Source organism: Nerophis ophidion, linkage group LG11, assembly GCF_033978795.1.
Source record: "Nerophis ophidion isolate RoL-2023_Sa linkage group LG11, RoL_Noph_v1.0, whole genome shotgun sequence".
NCBI classification, from domain to species: Eukaryota; Metazoa; Chordata; class Actinopteri; order Syngnathiformes; family Syngnathidae; genus Nerophis; species Nerophis ophidion.
In genome coordinates this window covers 4814748-4839718 of record NC_084621.1, presented here as the reverse complement: position 1 = coordinate 4839718, position 24971 = coordinate 4814748, and the positions used below count along the sequence as shown (strand labels likewise).

The 24971-nt window shown below is 38.2% G+C and overlaps 1 protein-coding gene across 18 annotated transcripts in view; it reads left to right on the top strand.

Annotated features, from left to right (window-relative positions):
• Window positions 1-24971, top strand: part of LOC133561579 (cytochrome b5 reductase 4) — a 37624-nt gene that overhangs the window by 7306 nt on the left and 5347 nt on the right. For 2 of the 18 annotated variants that reach the window (XR_009808728.1, XR_009808729.1), the window contains exons 3-15: window positions 1914-2014; window positions 6130-6214; window positions 8769-8847; window positions 8941-8998; window positions 9195-9288; window positions 11550-11582; window positions 11858-11980; window positions 12807-12947; window positions 14035-14181; window positions 18641-18791; window positions 18865-18951; window positions 20491-20652; window positions 21219-24746. Coding sequence is in view for 2 of the 18 variants with exons in the window: in XM_061914961.1 (XP_061770945.1) it covers window positions 1914-2014; window positions 6130-6214; window positions 8769-8847; window positions 8941-8998; window positions 9195-9288; window positions 11550-11582; window positions 11858-11980; window positions 12807-12947; window positions 14035-14181; window positions 18641-18791; window positions 18865-18951; window positions 20491-20652; window positions 21052-21121 (1331 nt within the window). In the remaining 16 variants the exon portion in view is untranslated. Of the gene's footprint in view, window positions 1-1913; window positions 2015-6129; window positions 6215-8768; window positions 8848-8940; window positions 8999-9194; window positions 9289-11549; window positions 11583-11857; window positions 11981-12806; window positions 12948-14034; window positions 14182-18640; window positions 18792-18864; window positions 18952-20490; window positions 20653-21051; window positions 21137-21218 lie in introns of those variants that run through there. The other 16 variants (XR_009808733.1, XR_009808735.1, XR_009808734.1 and 13 more) reach the window with 16 other exon arrangements.

The window sequence follows — 24971 nt, the reverse complement described above, 5'->3', positions numbered from 1 at the left end:
CGAATAATGCGTTTTATTGCCGACACAAACATTGATCTCCTGTATTTCGTTTTATTGTCCAGGCTAACAAGCTGGCAGCTAAATATAGACTACGTTTACACTACAGGCTAAAGTGGGCCAAAGCAAATGTTTTCCCAATATAATTTATTCCAGCTGACTGTTTACACCGCAAGTAAAATGTGACCTTCTATAAAACTCCAGTATAAACCTGCACTGACCCCAATGCGGCCCCGATGTCACTTGCATGTCAGTTTAATAAAGTGAACATAAGGGAAGTTTACTGGATTACCAATATGAACAAGGAAGTCGCTACTACTGCAAAATGAAATAAAAGTCAACACACTTTGAAAATAAGTGTTTTTTTTACGTGAAAATAAATTAAAGTAATATAATGCATGAATGGATGTATGCATCCAACCATTCATTTTCTACAGCTTGTCCCTTTCGGGATCACTGGGGGTGCTGGAGCCTATCTCAGCTGCATTCGGGCGGTACACCCTGGACAAGTCGCCACCTCATCGCAGGGCCAACACAATAGAGACAACATTCACATTCACACACAAACCCCAATTTAGTGTTGCCAATCATTTTGTTAATCACTTTTTTTCCCACCGCAAGTAAAACTAGTACAAACTTGTATCAAGAAGGGAAAAAAATGTGTAAACTAAAACAACACCTTAAAGATGTGCCAATCATTAGGCCACTGATCGGTATCGGCTGATTCTCAAGAAAACTTATGTGACGCCATCGCCGAATAATGCCTTTTATTGCTGACACAACTGTTGATCTCCTCTGATTGACACTATTTATTTTTAGTACCCAGTCTGACAAGCTGGCAGCTAATTACAGACTACGTTTACACTGCAGGCTAAAGTGGGACAAATCAAATGTTTTCGAAACCTGATTTTTTTTCCAGCTAACTGTTTACGCTGCAATTGAAATGTGACCTTCTATATAAAACACCAGTATAAACCTGCACTGGCCCCAATGTCACTTGCATAAAGGAAGTTGACAGGGTTACCAGTATGAACAAGGAAGTCGCTACTACTGCAAAATTACTTGCTCAGTGGCCTAGTGGTTAGAGCATGGGTGTCAAACTCATTTTAGATCGGGGGCCACGTGGAGAAAAATCTACTCGACTACTATTAGGGCGGTAGAGCGGCCGTACCAGCAACTTCAGGGTTGCCGGTTCGATCCCCACTTTTGCCATCCTTGTCCTGCCGTTGTGTCCTTGAGCAAGACACTTTACCCACCTGCTCCAAGTGCAACCCACACTGGTTTAAAAATATAACTTAGGTATTGGGTTTCACTATGTAAAGCGCTTTGAGTCACCTGAGAAAAGTGACTCAAAGCTCACTGTACTTCACACCCCCAAGTAGGCCGGACTGGTAAAATCACGGAATGATAACTTAAAAATAAAGACAACTTTAGTTGTGATTTCCCTCTCTGCATGAAAGTTTAAAAGAAGCATACATGAATGCAGTATGAAGAAGAATTTTTTAATGTAGACACATAGAATCATCGTACTGCTGTGATTATATGCATCAAGTGTTCATTCAAGGCCAAGGTAAAATATTGTAATGTATATCGCGATATGGCCTAAAAATATCGCGATATTAAAAAAAGGCAATATCGCCCAGCCCTAAGTTCAGTCTTCATTGTAAGAAACAAAAGCTTATAATTGTTGTGATAATTTAATATTGGGTTCATTTACACACAAGACTTAAAAATGAAAAACAACAAAACTAAGAACAAAGCATTTGAAAAATTTGAGTTGAAAACCAACCTAAAAACATTCTTTGTAGTAGTGGCAACATTGACATCAATGCTTTGGAAGGAGAGGGAAATGCAGCAGAATACAATTAAAATGTCATCAGAATTCACCGAACTAACATGTCGTGTTACATGTGAAGGTTTGGTGTATAATGTCAGCCCTTACATGGACTACCACCCTGGGGGAGAAGATGAGTTGATGAAGGCAGCGGGCATAGATGGCACTGACCTTTTTGACCAGGTATGTACAATGAATAGTATTAAGCTGTGGTGTGCTGTTAGGGCCAGCAAGGACCTCTTTGCTAGCTTAAACACAAATTCACATTTACAACTTAAATTCTAGTATTGGTTCCCTGAATTTGTATTGATTTATTTTCAACAGTCTGTTATGTTCATTTTATAGCGTGTCTCTTGAATGCACTGCTTCCAGTACGCATATGTGTCAATGCAATCTGAGCAGGGCCTTCAGAATCAGTATTGCTGGCCTGATATCACTTATACTATATTGGCAGTGGGGCTATTTCTTTAAACAATCAGGTTTCAGATTCACCTCACAGGGCCAGCCAGCGGGTGTACAAAAACGTCAGCATTTTTAAGTTCGATAAACTGAATAGTCTGTAGCAAACAGCACATAATACATTTTAAATGAGCAGCATCCTGATGTATTGTACTTGATAAAAAAACAGTTTTTGTCTCACTTTTAGATAAATATTGATTTTGAACTGCTGCAGAGAATGCCAAGTTTAGCAGTTTGGAGTTGTCGTGATGGAGCTTTTAACTCAAAGCTCTTGTATCTCTACTATGAATTGATTTTACTTAACCTTCGTCTTGTGTTAGGGTCAGCATCGACCCGTTTTAGTTTTTAAATGCATAAAATAACCATATACATTTATTTTTTGTATCAAGGCTTTTTGACTTTGTCACGAACCTCTATTTCAACGAAACAAAACCTTTTGTTTGGTTTTTCACTAAATTATAAAATGCTCTGGATGAAATTATGACCTTGGTGTTGTTAGGGTCGGCTTCGACCCAGTTATGAAAATAAGATTATCAAGCAATAATTAGAGACAAAACTGAACACACTGACAGCCAGCTCCTCTCCCAATCATGTGAGCTTCAGGGGATTCTAATTTTACCTTGTTATCCAGTACAAAAAAAACAAAGACTGGCATGTCCAGACATGTGAGGTGAATTCACTCTCAAAATGATTAAAATGAAAAAATAAATAAAACAAATAAGAGATAAGATAAGATATATGTTCTAATACCCCTCAGTAATAGTCAGGTAACACAACAACCTTTTATTTATTTATAAGATTCTTTTAAAGTTAATTTTACCATTTTTTAAAATTGAAATCGAAGGGGTATACTGGCAAAAAAAAGGCCTAATGGCCCACTCCAAAAATCTTATAACCAATATTTTCATGGGTAAGGAAGCCTAACAAGGTAACCAAGAGATGAGAAACAAATTGGATGATAAATAATCATTTTTAGTGTATTTTACAGCTGATTTAAGAAATGGGTCAAAACCGACCCGTTAACATCAGAGATGGTAACAGAAAGCTAACACAAGAGGCAGGTTAAACAAGTTGAAAAACGTATTTGGGCGTTACCATTTAGTGGCCAATTGTACGGAATATGTACTGAACTGTGCAATCTACTAATAAAAGTTTAAATCAATCAATCAATCCAACAACTCACATTGAAGTTCATTTAAATCTATTTAGTTAGTGGTTGTCCCTCAAAAACAGCACCAATTTATCAAGTGACATGCCTTTTTAAAAAATAAAAACGCACTTTTGGATAAGAAATATTGTATAAAAACAATAAAATAGAATGTACTTCTAGCAAGTACAACAGTTTTATGAAACAATGTACAATATTTACCATGGTGAATGGACTTCTATGGTATCTCCTTTCAGCTGCTCTCTGTCAAACACACCATCAGCAACTTTTCCATATTTTCATTGATAAATGTCAGCCACTTAGATATTATTTGAACATTCTTGGCTGGCCTTAGATTAATTCTGCTTCAGTGTGCTGCAGACTAGCAGTGATATGTTCATATTACCATGTTGACTACACGCTTGGTCATGTTTTTGATCATTTATTTCTTTAATGTGATAAATATAACCCAACTAATGCCAGCGCGTAAGACAGGATTTTTTGGGCAGATCTAACGGGGTTCTTTTAGACATTTGCCATTGCAACTAATCAATCAATCAACCAATGTTTACTTATATAGCCCTAAATCACTAGTGTCTCAAAGGGCTGCACAAACCACTACGACATCCTCGGTAGGCCCACATAAGGGCAAGGAAAACTCACACCCAGTGGCGTCGGTGACAATAATGACCCAGTGGGACGTCGGTGACAATAATGACCCAGTGGGACGTCGGTGACAATGATGACTATGAGAACCTTGGAGAGGAGGAAAGCAATGGATGTCGAGCGGGTCTAACATAATACTGTGAAAGTTCAATCCATAATGGATCCAACACAGTCGCGAGAGTCCAGTCCAAAGCGGATCCAACACAGCAGCGAGAGTCCCGTTCACAGCGGAGCCAGCAGGAAACCATCCCAAGCGGAGGCGGATCAGCAGCGCAGAGATGTCCCCAGCCGATACACAGGCGAGCAGGACATGGCCACCGGATCGGACCGGACCCCCTCCACGAGGGAGAGTGGGACATAGGAGAAAAAGAAAAGAAACGGCAGATCAACTGGTCTAAAAAGGAGGTCTATTTAAAGGCTAGAGTATACAAATGAGTTTTAAGGTGAGACTTAAATGCTTCTACTGAGGTGGCATCTCGAACTTTTACCGGGAGGGCATTCCAGAGTACTGGAGCCCGAAATGAAAAAGCTCTATAGCCCGCAGACTTTTTTTGGGCTTTGGGAATCACTAATAAGCCGGAGTCCTTTGAACGCAGATTTCTTGCCGGGACATATGGTGCAATACAATCGGCAAGATAGGATGGAGCTAGACCGTGTAGTATTTTATACGTAAGTAGTAAAACCTTAAAGTCACATCTTAAGTGCACAGGAAGCCAGTGCAGGTGAGCCAGTACAGGTGTAATGTGATCAAACTTTCTTGTTCTTGTCAAAAGTCTAGCAGCCGCATTTTGTACCAACTGTAATCTTTTAATGCTAGACATGGGGAGACCCGAAAATAATACGTTACAGTAATCGAGACGAGACGTAACAAACGCATGGATAATGATCTCAGCGTCTTTAGTGGACAGAATGGAGCGAATTTTAGCGATATTACAGAGATGAAAGAAGGCCGTTTTAGTAACGCTTTTAATGTGTGCCTCAAAGGAGAGAGTTGGTCGAAGATAATACCCAGATTCTTTACCGTGTCGCCTTGTTTAATTGTTTGGTTGTCAAATGTTAGAGTTGTATTATTAAATAGAGGTCGGCGCTAATGCCTAAAAGTACAATTTTTGCTTGCAACTTAAAGCATAAAAATGAGCCGAGAGACTTAAGTTGAGGTATCACTGTATATAATTAGGAATAATATACATTTTAATAAACTTTTTTTCCAGTGACCTGGTAGTCACAGAAAACAGACATAGTTAAAACAAAACCTTGTCAAAATAAACTGGTAAAATACAGTATAGAGTAGCTTTAACACAGCAAAATGAAGTTTAAAGTATAAAGAAAAGGATGAACCAAGTGTGTTGTGGTAGTGTGGGGTGTGATTGTGAGTTAGTCTGAAGTCTAAATGGGTGTGTTTGGAATCATGGCTTGAAGGCGGGTAAATAATATTGTCGGGATGCCTTGTGGGAGTTGAGGGGTAGAGTGGTTGAAAGCCTGAATCTCATGGTAGAGAGGCATGCAGGGGGAGTGAAGAGGAGGGGAAAGCACGATTTTGAGGTTGGGGGTGTATAATTGATGCAGGTAATTTGGGTTTTGGACCACTTTTTATGGAGCGATATTTGCAGTAGGCCACAGAGGAGTGCATATTATTCATGCTCCCGTGATACTTCAAGTATGAAGTACTGTCATGTGGGAACAGGACATCCTTATTGTGTCGGTTATCTACTCTACATGCACCCCTACTGTGTTGCTTTTAACATTTTTCAGACAAATCCACCACATGGTGGCACTGTTTACTAATGCCACACAATTTATCCTCAAAAGCTTAAAAGACTTGAAATGTCCAGAATAATTATTAATATGTGGTGCACATTTTTAAGAACTGATAAACCATATGGGGTACCACAAGTGTTATTTACAGTCATGACTGGAAAGTGTTCAATTGTAGAAACTCCACACTTGAGAGAAACACACTCTGTTTTTGATTATTGCAGATTTGTAGAGGCTTTACAAGGTGAAGTTTAAATGTGTTTGTTCACAGGTCCATCGCTGGGTGAACTATGAGTCCATGTTGAAGGAGTGCCTGGTGGGCAGGATGGCCACTAAGCCCACCACTACTTTTAAAGGTACTTTTCCTGCAGTCATTCTGGAATTCATTCACTTGCAGAGTTTTGTCTGTACTCAGCACAAACAGTTTGGTCCCATTTCTGAACTGCCCTTTAAAACGTTTCTGCGGGCTTAAGTCGAACAATCGTGACAATTTGTCATTTTCAGATTTGTATGTTTTAACTGTTCCCCATGTACGAACTGAATTTGGCAAAAGAGCTTTTGGTATTGCTGCCCCTGTGGCATGGAATGCATTGCAGATGAAACTGAAACTCACTGAACTAATTCCATTTGGAGCCTCAGGACAGAGAGCAAGATACTTTTGCTCAGTGCCTGTGTTTTTAAAAGGTGTAAATCTTTATTGTTTTACAGTTCTCTTTTATGTATTTTAAAATGTATGCCTTAATGTATTACTTTTTTGAAACTGCTCTGTGACATGTGCTGTTGACCTCTTGGCCAGGTCACCCTTGTGAAAGAGATCTTGATCTCAATGGGTTTCTTATCTGGTTAAATAAAGGTTCTAGAAGACTTTCTGTACGGAGCAGATTTAGGTTGAGAGCATGCTAACTCAAGCATGTTTTGTAATACAGACACATTATTAACACAGTTGGACAAAATTCCGCAGGAGCGAACGCACAGAAGCTGATAAAAATAATACCAGAATAAATTAACAAATTAAAGAGATGATTTCACAAACACAGGCTATCCTTGAATCTCTGTAAAACTAAAACAGTGCTATTCAGTGACAGTAGAAGAGAAAGTTAAACACAAATACATATGGACGGAATTTAAATTGAAAGGGTAAAATAAAATACAATTTTGGGACTAATACTAGATTGCAAGAAATACTTCAATAATGAACAAAGCACTATGTTCTGGACCAAAAATATCCTCATATTCTCTACTGCCGGCTAGTGTTACTATATCTGAGTTATTGTGTTGAAATATGGGGAAATAACTACAGAAGTATGCTTCTGTCACTAACCGTGTTACAAAAGAGGTCAGTTAGAAAAAATACATAATGTTGGATATCTATAATACACAAACCCTTTTTTATTTAATCCAAGATATTGAAATTTAATGATTTAGTACATTTGAAAAAAGCTCAAATTAAGCACGAAGCAAACTGTATCCTGCTACCCAAGAATGTACACTAATTCTTCTCAACCAAAGAGGAGAAATATAACCTTTTGTGAAAAATTGTATTTAAAACATTTGTATGCATGTACAACACTTAGACCTTTTGCAAATCAGTATGTAAAATGAAATTATGGAATGGATTAAGTAAAGAAGTCAAAGTATTAATATGATCCAGTCTAAGAAACTGTTTTGACTGAAAGTGTTTACAAAGTTCAAAGATGAATCATGATCGTTTAAAACCTCATTGAAAATTAGGTTGTCTTAATTATTTAATTATGGGAATTATAACTTATTTAATTATTTCTTTAAGAAAAGGGCTGTATTATTACTCATTGATTGAATGTTGTCTATCAGTGTTGGCCCTGCAATGAGGTGGCGACTTGTCCAGGGTGTATGCCGCCTTCCGCCCGATTGTAGCTGAGATAGGCTCCAGTGACACCGAAGGAAATAAGCGGTAGAAAAATGGATGGATAGATGCATGGATGGATTTAAGTAGTGTTGCAAAAATGACAACAGGAAGTGAACACGTGGAGGATTAGATAAGCTTTGCTTTCCTTCTACTCCTTTTTGGACGTGTTGTAAAGAAAAAGACAAATAGGCGAAAGAAGTGTCATTGTAATTGTATGCACGTTTGAAATAATCTCAAACCAGCCAACCAACCAATGTTTGGCCGTAGGATAACTGAGACGCCATAGGAAAATTGGGGAAAAATATTGTTGAACACAGAATCCTACAAAGAGTAGGGCGCACCAAAACTAAGTTTCCATTTTTCCATCCATCCATCCATCCATCCATTTCCTACCGCTTGTTCCTTTTGGGGTTGCAGGGGGTGCTGGAGCCTATCTCAGCTGCATTCGGGTGGAAGGCGGCGTACACCCTGGACAAGTTGCCACCTCATCGCAGGGCCAACACAGATAGAAAGACAACATTCACACTCATATTCACACACTAGGGCTAATTTAGTGTTGCAAATCAACCTACAGTATGCCCAGGTGCTGCAGCCAATCTCAGCTGCATTCGGGCAGAAGGCGGCGTACACCCTGGACAAGTTGCCACCTCATCGCAGGGCCAACACAGATAGAAAGACAACATTCACACTCATATTCACACACTAGGGCTAATTTAGTGTTGCAAATCAACCTATGCCCAGGTGCATGTTTTTGGCGGTGGGAGGAAGCCGGAGTACCCGGAGGGAACGTGCAAACTCCACACAGGACTACTCAGGACCTTTGTATTGTGAGGCACATGCACTAACCCCTGTTTCACCGTGCTGCCACGTTTCAATCAATAGTCATTAGGTGCTTAAAAAGCGCAATGCATTAATAAACTGATTTGGATATTTATTTTTGTCAAAAAAGAGGTTTAACACAATAGTAATTTAATCCAAGGCATTTTGTACTTGTAATGTACAGTAGTTTTTTTTTCTCTCTCCAGGCATTGTCCCACCACCTCCACCAGTCTTCAACCCCACTACACCAGTGACCTCTCTGACAATCAAAGACTCAAGCCCTCGGTATAAAATCATTTTACAGAAATGATAACAAACAATGTAATGACCACGTCAGCTGACTTCATCTTCCGTTCCATCTCTGTGTCGTTGACGTAGATATGAATGGTTTCAAACAGAGTCGACGGTCCATCTTATTATTTATGCCAAAAGAAAGGTAACAACTTGTATATACTGTATAAATAAATATATATACTTGCTAAACTGCTGCTCAAATGCAAGGATTATTGTAAATGTGTTGTTTACACAAGTTTCACAGTTAATGGTCCTGTGAGGCCCAAAATAATAACCAATGGAAATAAGTGGGGGACATCCATATGATGGACTAAATGTGACTGTGATTTTACCCTCAGATACCCAAATCGGGCTGTACAGTTGTTGACCTCGCTGCTGGTGTACTACGACTGGAAGTGCTGCTTGGAAAAATGTCCTACATGATACATTTATGTGAGTATTATTACTGCTCCCACCTCATTGTGGTAAATATACTCAAGTTAGGAGGAACTAGTATTTGTATGTTAATACAACAGCAATCAACCCAAATCTGGCAATGTTCTACTGCAGTGGTTACTTTCACCAAGTACCACCTCAGAAAAAACTTGACTCTCCATAATGACCACCATAATGACCAACATTAAAATACAGTCATATAAGAGGTCCAAGTATTCATTAAAAACAAGGCAGAGGTTTCATTTAACAAGTATATTTATTATTTTTGGCCACTGTAACATTACACACATCTCGAACAGTAACACTGTGTTTAAATATATGAAAATAAAACGCTGTACTTTAATCAAGTGATTCTTTGGCATAGAACTGGGTAATATACCGAGTTTGTAAGAAATATCGATATATTTTCAAAAAATATATGAATTAAGAAAAGATCTTAATATCTTTATTTTTTTCATGTTAAAATGACCTGACACTGCTAATTTGTTGTGTTCCTTCATTCTCCCCCACTTCCTGTTCCCTCCCAGCACTCCGTGGGCTTTTAAACCCCTCCCCTTCCTCTTTCAGCTGGCCCTCTCCCACCCACTGCACTGACACACAAGCAAAAATTCGCTACGTAGCTTAACTACGCTCCTTTTTAAACAAGTAGTGATTTCTGTAGCTTTGCTATTTTTAGACTCATGCAGCAGTTAGCTAAGCTACATGCTACAAAAGAAGAGAGAGGGAGAAGAGAAAGAAAGAAGTGGACTTTTGGAACTCCACGGGCAGGGGAGAAACTATAGGGGAAAATAAATGATCAATCAATCAATCAATGTTCATTTATATAGCCCTAAATCACTAGTGTCTCAAAGGGCTGCACAAACCACTACGACATCCTCGGTAGGCCGACATAAGGGCAAGGAAAACTCACACCCAGTGGGACGTCGGTGACAATGATGACCCAGTGGGACGTCGGTGACAATGAGGACTATGAGAACCTTGGAGAGGACCACATATGTGGGCAACCCCCCCATGATTAGCTGGGTTACGTAGGAGAACATCCATTCTTGGTTGGTTGGTTTACTATGATGAGTCACGATTGGCCCGTCCCTAATGTTTTGCTCTAATCTTAACCAATCAGAGGCAAGATAGGGCGGGTCATGGAACCAGGAAGGAAAATCACAACAGACACGCACATCCAAAATGACCACAATAGAGTCGGAGAAGAGAAGAGGGAATATTCAAGCGTTTGATTTATATAAAAAAACAAACTAGTGGAATATGGCAGAGGATTCTCTTGCTTAGATTTTCCTTTTCGCGATGTAGACGACATCCAGGAAACCCACAATGTGTCTACATGGCCGTATTTGGACAAATGTATGCCTCCGGATAAAACAATGACCTAAACATTCATTTGAATAGCATAGCTCGGTTGGTAGAGTGGCTGTGCCAGCAACTTGAGGGTTGCATGTTCGATTCCCGCTTGTGCCATCCTAGTTACTGCCGTTGTGTCCTTGGGCAAGACACTTTACCCACCTGCTCCCAGTGCCACCCACACTGGTTTAAATGTAACTTAGATATTGGGTGTCACTATGTAAAGCGCTTTGAGTCACTTGAGAAAAGGCGCTATATAAATATAATTCACTTCACTTCACACTTGAATTGTTTACCATGTAAGCCCAAATCAAAACTGCTCTTGACATGGAATACACATTTAAGAACACACATGATTGTGGCAGACATGTGATGACTAAATAGCTATTATTGTGATTGATTGTAACTATCACTCAGTTTCAACATTCACTTGAATTGATTAACGTGGACCCCCGACTTAAACAAGTTGAAAAACTTATTCGGGTGTTACCATTTAGTGGTCAATTGTACAGAATATGTACTGAACTGTGCAATCTACTAATAAAAGTATCAATCAATCAATCAAACTTCTTGGTGAGTGCTATAGCAGGGGTCCAAAACCACACATGCCCACTGACTGATTGTCCGTTAAGGGAGAGATTTGAGAATTTCATTGTTAAAATGAAATGGAACTACACAGAACTTTCCACAGTGGCATTAAATATGTTGTTGCCAAACTAATCTGGTGTTATCTAGACAATAATGCCATTCCATTGTTTCCATAGAAGTTACTAAACTGTACACGGACTATTAAGTGATCTTATATTTTCCTATACATAATTGTGCCTTGAGAAGATATATTGCAATGGCTGCTGTGAGATACTGTAGTATTGTTCTAATATTGACTTTTTTGTCCTACTGTTTAGGTCTTTTAGAAGATGTTGATGCAAACATTGGTGGTAAGATATCAACCGTTTATTTCCTTGTGTGTTTCTTTGCTTTTTAATAAGAATTGTAAACACTAGCTATTTATTGTAAGCGTGTTTTCCAAGAAGTGAATGTATATTTATAGTATTGGCTGAGACACAGAGAAAATGTAAAGATGAAGTATTATTTAGTCTTTCCTACTTCTACCGGGCATGTTAAATTTTGCAAAGCGGAGTCATATTTCACTCCTCATTTGTTAAATATCTTAAAGTAGGACTGTGGTCTGATACTAATATTTTGTCAACAGTTCACACTGCCGCCACCGTGGGAAAGATCCAGGTGACCATACACAAGCAGGAAAAAGGAAAATGGCCAAGCCTTGGTCAGCCACTGGAATTCCACAATACATTTTTATGCAAAAAAGAAAGAGGTGAGTTCAACATTTTCAATCTACCCGTTTTAATTGTGTTCCATTCCGAGGGGATTCTGTACTTCAGTTACAAGATGCTGTCGATGTTATCTTGTTTAAGATTGTGTCTTAGTTGAAAGGTGCATCATGAGGTTGGCGTGGTTAAGATGAATGAGAAAATCCACAAGACCTGTCAACTGTTGAACTTAATGATTCATAATCATGCGGCGCCATTCTTACATTTCATGCTTTGGTAAAGATAACATATTTGTTGCTTGGTCTCTTTATAAGTGAACACAATCCTAAACAAACCAAAACAATTGATACAAAAGGCTAATAATACTTTTAATAATACTCTTATGGAATCCAAACTGTTCCACAACAAGACTATTCATTTTTTTTCTTTTTATATATATATATATATATATATATATATATATATATGTGTATGTATGTGTGTGTGTGTGTGTATATATATATATATATGTATGTGTGTGTGTATATATATATATATGTATATATACATGTGTATGTATATATATACGTATGTGTATATATGTATATATATATATATGTATATATACATATACGTATGTGTGTGTGTATTTTACACAATATAAACAGTACAAAAGGTAACACTGTAAAAAGAAAAACAGTAATGAGAAATAAGAAAACAATGATAATTATTCATGTTTACTGTTCATGATAAAGTTATATAAAAATAATAAGTTGAACAATTTGGAATGAAAAAAAAACAGTTTTGAAAATATTTAATCCTTTATCTCACCTGCATCCCTAATAAGTAAACAAGCAGTATTTACTCATCAGCTTCTTTTTTTTTTTGCAGCTCTTTTCTATCGGGATTGTGTGTTGGTGTCTCGGACTGAGGTGAATCATAACACACACGTGCTTCAGTTGCAACTTCCTCGTGGGACTGTCATGCAAGTGCCTGTTGGCAAACACGTCTACCTCAAATCCCTCATTCAAGGTACAAAAGAAACTGTTGTCCTTTGCCTAAACTAAATGTATTCAGTGTTGGCTATGCATTCATTTATTTGTGATGCTCTGCCACAGATACATTTTTGCCAACTCACCGACTTTTTCGCTATGTTTAGCAAGCAGTCAGGTCTTTAAATTTGAGGGTGTGACAATAAATGTAGTTGGATTTTTGGGGACAAAAAAAAGAAATGTCAACTTCCAGTCTTAATTTGCTGGACAGTGAAACCTAAAATATTTTCATTATCGCTTCACTGTTACAATACTATTGGAGGCAAGTAAGGGTTACCATTACTGTACCAAGTCCCAGTATCAGTGTTTAATGATAACAATTTTCGGTACTTTTAGGTGTGTTTAATAATAATTTATCATATTGTTTTCTTACACTTACGAGTCTCATTTGCAAGTACGAGTTGATTTCATTCTGTCCTGGTGTGTTGCGGTAGTCAGGAAGTAGTCCTTGCTATTAGGTTGAATGTGTCAGTCTTGTCTTTTGTTGAACCCTACCAATAGTTTACACTTTAAATACTTTACTTATTACATTACACACTTGCTGTTTAATCATCACTTTCATCTTAGTTGAAGTTTTGATTAAACAATTTGGAGGTGTTGGAACAGCCATGTAAAATTGCTAATGCTAATCAGTAGCATATATATGCCATATTCAATGTATATTTGCATCAAGCTAGCTTCAGAAGTGAAGCCTTACTTTTTAAATATTTTCTATGATGGATGCTTGCTTTGTTGGCATGGAAAATGACATTACTTTGACACAGTCTGTTATGCATAACGCCTGTTTGCCCGCCAAGGGGCTTGTCTGCAACCGGAAGTGACATCATAGGGTCGTAAATGATGTTTTTTTGAGTTTAGGTGAATTGGTACCCAGTAGTAATGACAAACTTTGGTCGGTACTTTTAAAAGTACCAAATTCGGTACTCATCTCTAATTGTACAGTGTATATGTTCGAATGATCTGTACGGCTTTTATATCAACTCAACACAAATATTCCATGAAAAAATGTGTGTGCAAATGTAGAGGAGAATGAATTGAAACCAATTTTATTTTTGCACATTATCCAGAAACGGAGGTAGTGAGACCATACACCCCAATAGACAAGGGGCTTTCCGTTGGACCCGATCCCTCTGCAGAAAACAAACACCTCTACCTCATGATTAAGTTTTATAGTGATGGAGCACTCACTCAACATCTCAACAACCTGCATGTTGGTAAGCCTCTGTCACCACACACCTACGTGTATTCTACGGAAAGACTGTCATGTTTCAACTACCCTCCATCTGCAGCTTAAGACTTTATAGGGGTATTTATTATTTATTGTCAACTAAGTGCTCGCCAAGGCAAGCAAATCTATATTTTGGGACTTGTAAAACTCTTCTTTTACTTTAGTAATAATGAACTTCTGTGTGATTAGGTTGAAATGTTGAAGTAATCTATGCTTAACAGACATGCACTCTTACAGTGTGGGGTTGCCCCAGGCTAAATTGGGGCCCTAAGCAGAATTTTGAGCCCCCCCATTACAAAGTTGGTTTTATACTTTATTACTTGAAACCATTTTTTATTTATTTTTTAATCAAATTTTAATTTGATGTATATTTTGTACTATAACAAATTCATGGGGAATACATTTTTTATTAATGTTTTTTCTTAGTGCAAAATAGTAATGCCAATTTTGGTAAAGTTACCAATGTGTATTTTGATACTATTCAAAATAAAAGGCACCACAAAAAATGTCATTATTGGCTTTATTTTATCAGAAAATCTTATAATAATAATAATAATAATAATACATTTTATTTATAAGGCGCCTTTCTGGTCACTCAAGGACACCGTACAAAATAAAAACAATAAAATCAAATTGGATATAAACAACAATAATAACAACAACAAAGATAGATAAGATGATTAAAGTGAATAAGCAGTCCAGAATAGGTGTGTTTTGAGTCTTGACTTGAAGAGGGATATTGAGTCCAAGTTACGAAGGTCGGGTGGCAAAGAGTTCCAAAGATGTGGGGCAGAGCGGCTGAAAGCTCAGGCACCCATGGTGGACAGTTTAAATAAAGGGACAGTGAGATGGATAGATGAAGAGGGTCTTAGGGAACGTGAGGGCGTGGCAACAAGGAGCAGGTCAGAGAGTATGATGGAGAGAGGTTATGGATGGCTTTGAAAGTGAGGAGAATTATTTTAAAGTGAGTACATTAAACATACAAAACTTTAAACATATGTTTCAAAAAACTATTTTAGAACACTAAAATGGCATTAAATAAGAAGTGACCATACCGGACAACTTCTCTTTTAGTAATAAGGAAGTAAATGGGTGAAAAATGCTCCTAGTGTGGCTGCTATTCATGGTATGCAGTAACATTGTGTCATTTTCAATTATTTATTTATAACATTATAGCCATTATTTTGTCAAAATTATGAGGGACAAGTATGAAATGGATGGATGGATGATTAATCTATTTGTTCATTTACTGTTAATATGTGGTTACTTTCTGTTTTATTATGTTCTATCTAAGCTTTTGTTAAAATGTAATAGGCATTTATTTTTCTGTTGTTTGGATACATTACATAGGTTTTGAGTCATACTACAAATTTGGGTCAAATATTAAGTACCGGTAGTTCCGTGGTCATATTTAAAGTCCTCTTGTGTCCAGGCACGTATTTCCTGAGTTACAAAAAAGAAATGACAAAAGATTTAGTGATAATAAAAAACATTGACATATTCATTGTAGTATCGACTACAGTACTTACAAGTCTTGTACTTGCTACTATTACTCAATATTTGTATGGAGCCACTCATTTGTTTACACTCAGGAGTGCTAGGCTGTTATTAACGGCTAGTTATTGTATCACCCTACGGTGTGAAGCTAAAGTTAAAGTAACAATGATTGTCTCACACACACGCTAGGTGTGGTGAAATTTGTCCTCTGCATTTGACCCATCCCCTGGGAGGTGAGGGGAGCAGTGAGCAGCAGCGGTGGCCACGCCAGGGAATCATTTTTGGTGATTTAACCCCCAATTTCCACCTTTGATGCTGAGTTTTAGTCACTTCTAAATAGTGCAATGCATTGATCCACCTTTATTAGGTTTGAAGCCAAGAGTATTCTCCCTTTTCTGTCTCCACGCTTTACATGCTTTTAAATGCTGCGTGTGTGTGTGTGTGTGTGTGTGTGTGTGTGTGTGTGTGTGTGTTGACTCACATGCACCCCTGCTCATATTACCAGTATTTTAACCACAGCACGCCATCAGGTGCATGGGAAAAAAAAAAAAAAGTACCAGTTTTTCCAAAAGGCAGTACTAGTATCGACATATTGTAGAACCCTAGTGCAAAATAACAAATGTAACATATAAAAACATTTATTTTCAGAACTGTGACATATCTCTGGCTGAGATGTTTAGCACTAACACTGCCTGCCAGGATAGACAATGACAATGACCATGTTTGCTCTGGCATAGCAAGGAGGAGCTATGAATGTTTATGGTAAAATCTCATTTGAAGCTCCCGGTCATTCATAATTTGTTTAACTCAAGTGAAACGGGGCCCCTCTCGGATCAAGGGCCCCTATGCACATTGCTTGGTCTGCCTATCAGGGGGGTAGGCCTGCTGCTGTGACACATCTTGAAACATGAAATAAAAATTCAATTCTCGGCAGCAGCAACACGGTGACAATGTGCAGCAAATTCACGTAAACAGTGTAATAGTATTTGTGCATGACTATGATTCTCCTTCTGAAGTATGTTTACTGTACTGTGAATAGTCCGTCTTCACTCATGCCAACAAAACATTGTGTCAGGGTTTCCTGGGGTCATTAAAAAACATTATAAGTCATTAAAAGGATTTTGCAAAAATGAAGGCCTTAGATGGCAATAAAAAGCATTAAATTCAATGTCCAGAGGCATTAAAACAATTTAATGGGGTTTAGCCCAACATGCCAGTAGCTAATCACAAGTCGGCTATAAAAGGCAGGCAACAATTAATGGTGACAAATTTATTTGACATGACCAACAAAGCAACTTCTGCTGTCGCCACGACAACACCACAGCTGTTTGGTGCTGGTACCACTACAGGAAAAAAATTGTAAGTGTTGTGACCAACTAAAGAGTAGCAGTCTATGTAAAGCAGGGGTCACCAACGCGGTGCCAGCGGGCACCAGGTAGCCCGTAAGGACCAGATGAGTAGCCCGCTGGCCTGTTCTAAAAATAACACAAATAGCAGCACTTACCAGTGAGCTGCCTCCATTTTTTAAATTTTATTTATTTACTAACCAGCTGGCCTCGCTTTGCTCGACATTTTCAATTCTAAGAGAGACAAAACTCAAATAGAATTTGAAAATCCCCAAAAATATTTTAAAGACTTGGTCTTCACTTGTTTAAATAAATTCATTTTTTTTTTTTCTTTGCTTCTTATAACTTTCAGAAAGACAATTTTAGAGAAAAAATACAACCGTAAAAATTATTTTAGGATTTTTAAACACATATACCTTTTTACCTTCTAAATTCCTTCCTCTTCTCTCCTGACAATTTAAATCAATGTTCAAGTAGTTTTTTATTTAATTTTATTGTAAAGAATAATAAATACATTTTAATTAAATTCTTAATTTTAGCTTCTGTTTTTTCAACGAAGAATATTTGTGAAATATTTCTTTAAACTTATTATGACTAAAATTCCAAACAATTAGTCTGGCAAATCCAGAAAATCTGTAGAATCAAATTAAAATCTTATTTTTAAGTTTTTTGAATTTCTTTTAAAATTTTTGTTCTGGAAAATCTAGAAGAAATAATGATTTGTCTTTGTTAGAAATATAGCTTCGTCCAATGTGTTATACATTCTAACAAAGTGCAGATTGGATTTTAACCTATTTAAAACATGTCATCAAAATTCTAAAATTAATCCTAATCAGGAAAAATTACTAATGATGTTTCATAAATTCTTTTTTTTTATTTTTAAAAAAAAGATTCGAATTAGCTAGTTTTTTTCTTCATTTTTTTCGGTTGAATTTTGAATAAAGAGTCGAAATTAAAGATAAACTATGTTTCAAAATTTAATTTTCATTTTTTTCGTGTTTTCTCCTCTTTTAAACCGTTCAATTAAGTGTTTCTTTCATCATTTATTCTCTACAAAAAACCTTCCGTAAAAGGAAAAAAAATTTACGATGGAATGACAGACAGAAATACCCATTTTTTTAATATATAGATGTATTTATTAAAGTTAAATTGAGCAAATTGGCTATTTCTGGCAATTTATTTAAGTGTGTATCAAACTGGTAGCCCTTCGCATTAATCAGTACCCAAGAAGTAGCTCTTGGTTTCAAAACGGTTGGTGACCCCTGATGTAAACTATTCAAGCAGATTATTGTTAAATGCTTCCAGTTCTGTCTATACAGACAGTTGCAAGCTTTTGACTATCAATAATAACTATCTGCAGTGGAACATGGGCATTAAAATAGTTTTAAGTGGCATTAAAAATACATCAAATTAGATGGCTGATACCTGTAGAAACCATGTGTATTCAAATGATGTATCTATTTGATAAATATCCTAATCACAGTAAGAGTGGAGCTTATTAAGGAGAGGTATTTTTACTATCAATTGAAATGTAATCGCCTGTTGTTTCCATTTTTAGTTTTCTGGTGTTTTTAATAACTTTTTTTTGCCGTGCCATTACAGGTGACCATATATCAGTTAGCGGTCCAGAGGGTACCTTCAGTCTCCGCCCCCTTCGTGATGTCACAGTCCTTTACCTTTTAGCAGCAGGCACAGGCTTCACTCCGATGGCTCGTCTCATTCAACTGGCACTGCAGGAGATGAACACTATCAGGTCTGGGGGGGAAGTCAAGTATTTCAACTATTCATTCATTCTTCAGTTAATTTACTGCATAATACATCCACAGGAAAGCCCAACTGCTGTTTTTTAACCGACGAGAAGAGGACATCCTGTGGCGAAGAGAATTGGATGAACTGGCCGCTAAGGATGAAAGGTACTGCAGTGTTTATGTTTATGTGCAGTAGATCCCCACTATTTGCAGATTCAGTTTTCTCTGCAGGGCTGCTTTGATTAATCGATTAATTTGATTGGGGGAAAGGCTTCAATTTGTATTTTTTAGTCCTACTGTTTTTTTTCCATTATTATTGTTTTATTGGTCCTGTTCTTAAAGGCCTACTGAAAGCCACTACTAGCGACCACGCAGTCTGATAGTTTATATATCAATGATGAAATATTAACATTGCAACACATGCCAATACGGCCTTTTTAGTTTACTAAATTGCAATTTTAAATTTCCCGCGAAGTATCCTGTTGAAAACGTCGCAGAATGATGACGTGTCACCGGTTGTAGCAGACATGTTCTTCCAGCCCGATCCAAGCTATAAGTAGTCAGCTTTAATCGCATAATTACACAGTATTATGGACATCTGTGTTGCTGAATCTTTTGCAATTTGTTCAATTATTAATGGAGACGTCAAAGAAGAAAGATGTAGGAAGGAAGCGGTGTATTGCGGCTGCCTTTAGCAACACAAACACAGTTTGTTTCCTTGTTTACATTCCCCAAGGTGAAGCTTTACTATGGAAGAGAGCGGTCAAGCGAACATGACTCCCTACCACATGTCAACCGGCAGGTTTCGGTGAGAAAATTGTGGTAATAAGTCGGCTCTTACCGTTCCTCGTGCACCTGTCAAAGAGGCAGCTGCGGACTCTCTTGCCTCCTCCGACCGGCCGCACCCGAACGTGGGATTCTTCCACCGTGGAGGAGGGGAGGGGGGGATCTCAGCCCGGCCCCAACGGCTGCCTTTGCTTCGCCTCGTCAAGAAACGTGGCTTCCCTCAGAGAGACTCTCAGTCATCACACCCCTCCGACTTTCAGCTACGACCATATAATCTCACTAAAACACTAGTAACACAATAAGCAGATAAGGGATTTTCCAGAATGATCCTAGTAATGTGTCTAATAACATCTGAATCGCTCCCACTGCCCTCTTTTTTTTTTTTTCTTCTAGTCCTTCACTCTCACTTTCCTCATTCACGAATCGTTTATCCTCGCTCAAATTAATGGGGAAATCGTCGCTTTCTCGGCCCGAATCGCTCTCGCTGCTGGTGGCCATGATTATAAACAATGTTCAGATGTGAGGAGCTCTACAACCCGTGACGTCACACACACATCATCTGCTACTTCCGGTACAGGCAAGGCTTTTTTGTCAGCGACCAAAAGTTGCAAACTTTATCGTCGATGTTCTCTACTAAATCCTTTCAGCAAAAATATTGCAATATCGCGAAATGATCAAGTATGACACATAGAATGGACCTGCTATCCCCGTTTAAATAAGAAAATCTCATTTTAGTAGGCTTTTAGTAACAGAGACTTTTTATAGGGTTTAGAATATACATTTTTTCTGGGCGCAGCTATTAACCCTGCAAATAGCCAAGGATCTAGTGTACTCACACTGCACGTCACCGGACTTAAGTGTGATTCCCCCCATCCTCTCACTGTGCCATCACTTGATGAATACAACATGTGTTGCCAGGTTCCAGGTGGAGCACATCCTGTCCGAGCCATGTGACAGCTGGGCAGGCAGGAAGGGCCGTGTGGACGAGGCCGTGATCAACGATTGTCTGGACAGACCGGCCGGGTCCAAGTGCTACGTTTGTGTATGTGGGCCCACCGCCTTTACGGAGCTGACAGTTGGGTAAGTCACACTTGACAAATTACTTTCAAATGCTGTCAGAACACTGACCTTTTAAAGGATTTGAAACCCTTTTTAATGCACTCTGTTAGTTGTAAAGGCAAGGACATACTTGTATTGAAGTGTTGAGTCAGCAATTATAATCAAAGGCACAGATTGTATATATATTTCCTTGAATTGCCGCCGGGGAGCTAATTAATTTAAAACCTCTTCTCACTTACCAAAGGCACGCGGTAAAAGTAAGCATGCGATAATTATTTTAAAACCTCTTCTCACTCCGGCACTTACCAAAGGTATGCAGTAAAAATTTGAGTGTGATGTAAGCTTGGACCTTAAATCCTACTGAATAGCTCTTAATCTTCTTCCCTTCATGCGATTTCAAATTTCCGGTATTGAAATCAGCCTCCTCCATTTTGAAAATGATGACAGGGGAAGTGTCACTCGTGACGTGACGAGTTTGACCAAGCGGTAATACTAAGCATGCGGTGATTATTTTGGGAAGCAAGTTTGAAAGCAAGTAATTCAAGGAAATACGGTAACTGTACATCCTTTTTGTTTTGGCCTGTCAGGTTGGTGAAGCAGCAGGGTTTCATGGAAGAGGAGCTTCACATCTTCCAGGGTTGATGTGCACTGCTGCCAACTTGCAGAGACTTGGTGCCTTTAAGTGACAATCAGAGACGGCTTAAATGTAGAGCGTATATTTATTTATGTGTGTGTGAGGAAGAAAGACGGTTTCTATGCATCGATATGAAACAGCTGACTGACGACAGAGTTGTGTTGGTTGCATTTGCACAGTCCAGTTAGTATTTATCTTACATATTTGACATACATTCTCCTGCCTCTGCTAAACATACTTAAAGGCCTACTGAAATGAGATTTTCTTATTTAAACGGGGATAGCAGGTCCATTCTTTGTCATACTTGATCATTTCGCGATATTGCCATATTTTTGCTGAAAAGATTTATTAGAAAACTTCGCAACTTTTGGTGGCTAATAAAAAAGCCTTGCCTGTACCGGAAGTAGCAGACGATGTGCACGTGATAGAGATGCGCGGATATGCAATTATATGATCCGCAACCGCATCACAAAAGTCGTCATCCACCCTCCACCCACCCGAACCAACATTTCATCAAAGACACACCCACCAGTTGTTATATATCTAATATAGACGATGCAAGGCATGAGTGAGGTTAGAAAGTGCAACTCCCTCCAAATAGCACAGACACGATGGCTTTCTTGAACTGATTTATTTGAAGGCTTACTTTCCCTTCAAATTCACCGCGAAAACTGTAATAAATAAAGCAGGTTACAAACGTGAAAATAATAACATGCACAGCATGTGGATCAAACATTTTACCAAGTAAAATACCAACAAATGACAAATACCTCGTTGGCCATACCCGGAAGTAGCTTCCTTACATCCGTCGACAGACCAAACGAGACACTTCAAAATAAAAGCATGCCCACATAGTGTTTCAAAGAGTGCTGCTCGTTTTCCGTATGTGGGTAACAACATTGAACTATTTATAAATGGTTGATTTCTATAGGCTAGTAAGATAAAGTGTTGTAGCTGACAAGTTTGATTTCTATAGACTAGTAAGGTAAAGTGTTGTAGCTGACAAGTTTGATTTCTATAGGCTAGTAAGGTAAAGTGTTGTAGCTGACAAGTTTGATTTCTATAGACTAGTAAGGTAAAGTGTTGTAGCTGACAAGTTTGATTTCTATAGGCTAGTAAGGTAAAGTGTTGTAGCTGACAAGTTTGATTTCTATAGACTAGTAAGTAAGGTAAAGTGTTGTAGCTGACAAGTTTGATTTCTATAGTCTAGTAAGGTAAAGTGTTATAGCTGACAAGTTTGATTTCTATAGGCTAGTAAGGTAAAGTGTTGTAGCTGACAAGTTTGATTTCTATAGGCTAGTAAGGTAAAGTGTTGTAGCTGACAAGTTTGATTTCTATAGACTAGTAAGGTAAAGTGTTGTAGCTGACATGTTTGATTTCTATAGTCTAGTAAGGTAAAGTGTTGTAGCTGACAAGTTTGATTTCTATAGTCTAGTAAGGTAAAGTGTTATAGCTGACAAGTTTGATTTCTATAGGCTAGTAAGGTAAAGTGTTGTAGCTGACAAGTTTGATTTCTATAGGCTAGTAAGATAAAGTGTTGTAGCTGACAAGTTTGATTTCTATAGGCTAGTAAGGTAAAGTGTTGTAGCTGACAAGTTTGATTTCTATAGTCTAGTAAGGTAAAGGGTTGTAGCTGACAAGTTTGATTTCTATAGACTAGTAAGGTAAGGTGTTGTAGCTGACAAGTTTGATTTCTATAGGCTAGTAAGGTAAAGTGTTGTAGCTGACAAGTTTGATTTATACAGGCTAGTAAGGTAAAGTGTTGTAGCTGACAAGTTTGATTTCTATAGGCTAGTAAGGTAAAGTGTTGTAGCTGACAAGTTTGATTTCTATAGGCTAGTAAGGTAAAGTGTTGTAGCTGACAAGTTTGATTTATACAGGCTAGTAAGGTAAAGTGTTGTAGCTGACAAGTTTGATTTCTATAGGCTAGTAAGGTAAAGTGTTGTAGCTGACAAGTTTGATTTCTATAGGCTAGTAAGGTAAAGTGTTGTAGCTGACAAGTTTGATTTCTATAGTCTAGTAAGGTAAAGTGTTGTAGCTGACAAGTTTGATTTATATAGGCTAGTAAGGTAAAGTGTTGTAGCTGACAAGTTTGATTTATATAGGCTAGTAAGGTAAAGTGTTGTAGCTGACAAGTTTGATTTCTATAGGCTAGTAAGGTAAAGTGTTGTAGCTGACAAGTTTGATTTCTATAGGCTAGTAAGGTAAAGTGTTGTAGCTGACAAGTTTGTTTTCTATAGTCTAGTAAGGTAAAGTGTTGTAGCTGACAAGTTTGATTTCTATAGGCTAGTAAAGTGTTGTAGCTGACAAGTTTGAGTTCTATAGGCTAGTAAGGTAAAGTGTTGTAGCTGACAAGTTTGATTTCTACAGGCTAGTAAGATAAAGTGTTGTAGCTGACAAGTTTGATTTCTATAGGCTAGTAAAGTGTTGTAGCTGACAAGTTTGAGTTCTATAGGCTAGTAAGGTAAAGTGTTGTAGCTGACAAGTTTGATTTCTATAGGCTAGTAAGATAAAGTGTTGTAGCTGACAAGTTTGATTTCTATAGGCTAGTAAGATAAAGTGTTGTAGCTGACAAGTTTGGGCTACCTTGCTTCTGCAGGTGTCACGTGATGTTAGCGTGACGTCGTCTGTGACGTGTTATATGGATTGTACCATCAAGAGTTGTCAGGTACAACACTTTACCTACTAGCCTGTATAAATCAACCATTTATAAATACAGGTCAGTAGGCTAAATGAACCTCTTCAACGTAACATTTAACTATGTATAATGTAGCAGCTGGCTACGGGGTGTTAGCCAATGACTTTGGCTGGGGGGCGGGACTTCCGGGAGAGATAGGGAAGTGATGTTATTGACAGGAAGTGAGAGTTCGAGTTGTCCCGGGAAAAGCGTTACAGACTTTAGAGCTGTTGTGTGGTTGTATTACATCTTGTGCGATAAAGACAAGACAAACGAAGACGTTTTATTAGCCTACATTCCTGGGATTATTACAATATATATTTCCGAATTGGTTCAACCGCCACCCGCCCGAATCTCTTTAAATTCTATTTTTTCATCATGTCACCCGCCCGACCCGCGGTTTATCCGCGGACTCCACGGTTGCGACCGCAAACCGCGCATCTGTAGCGCGTGACGTCACGGGTTGTAGGGCTCCTCACATCCTCACATTGTTTGAAATCATGGCCACCAGCAGCAAGAGCGATTTGGTCCGAGAAAGCGACGATTTCCCCATTAATTTGAGGAAGGAAGAAAGATTTGCGGATGAGGAAAGTAAGTGTAAAGCACTAGAGAAAAAAAAAAAAATTAGACACATTTACTAGGATAATTCTGGAAAATCCCTTATCTGCTTTTTGTGTTACTAGTGTTTTAGTGAGATTATAAAGTCATACCTGGGCTGCGGTGACCGCCAGTGTCTCTGACGGAAGCCATGGAGGAGCCAAGAAAGTCATAGCTGCAGGAGGATGCAAGCTCCGCATGTCTCCGGTAAGAGCCGACTTATTACCACAATTTTCTCACCGAAACCTGCCGGTTGACATGTGGTAGAGAAACATGTTCGCTTGACCGCTCTGTTCCATATTAAAGCTTCACAACAAACAAAGAAACACCGGCTGTGTTTCGGTTGCTAAAGGCAGCTGCAATCCACCAACAGCATTCTTCTTTGACGTCTCCATTATTAATTGAACAAATTGCAAAAGATTCAGCAACACA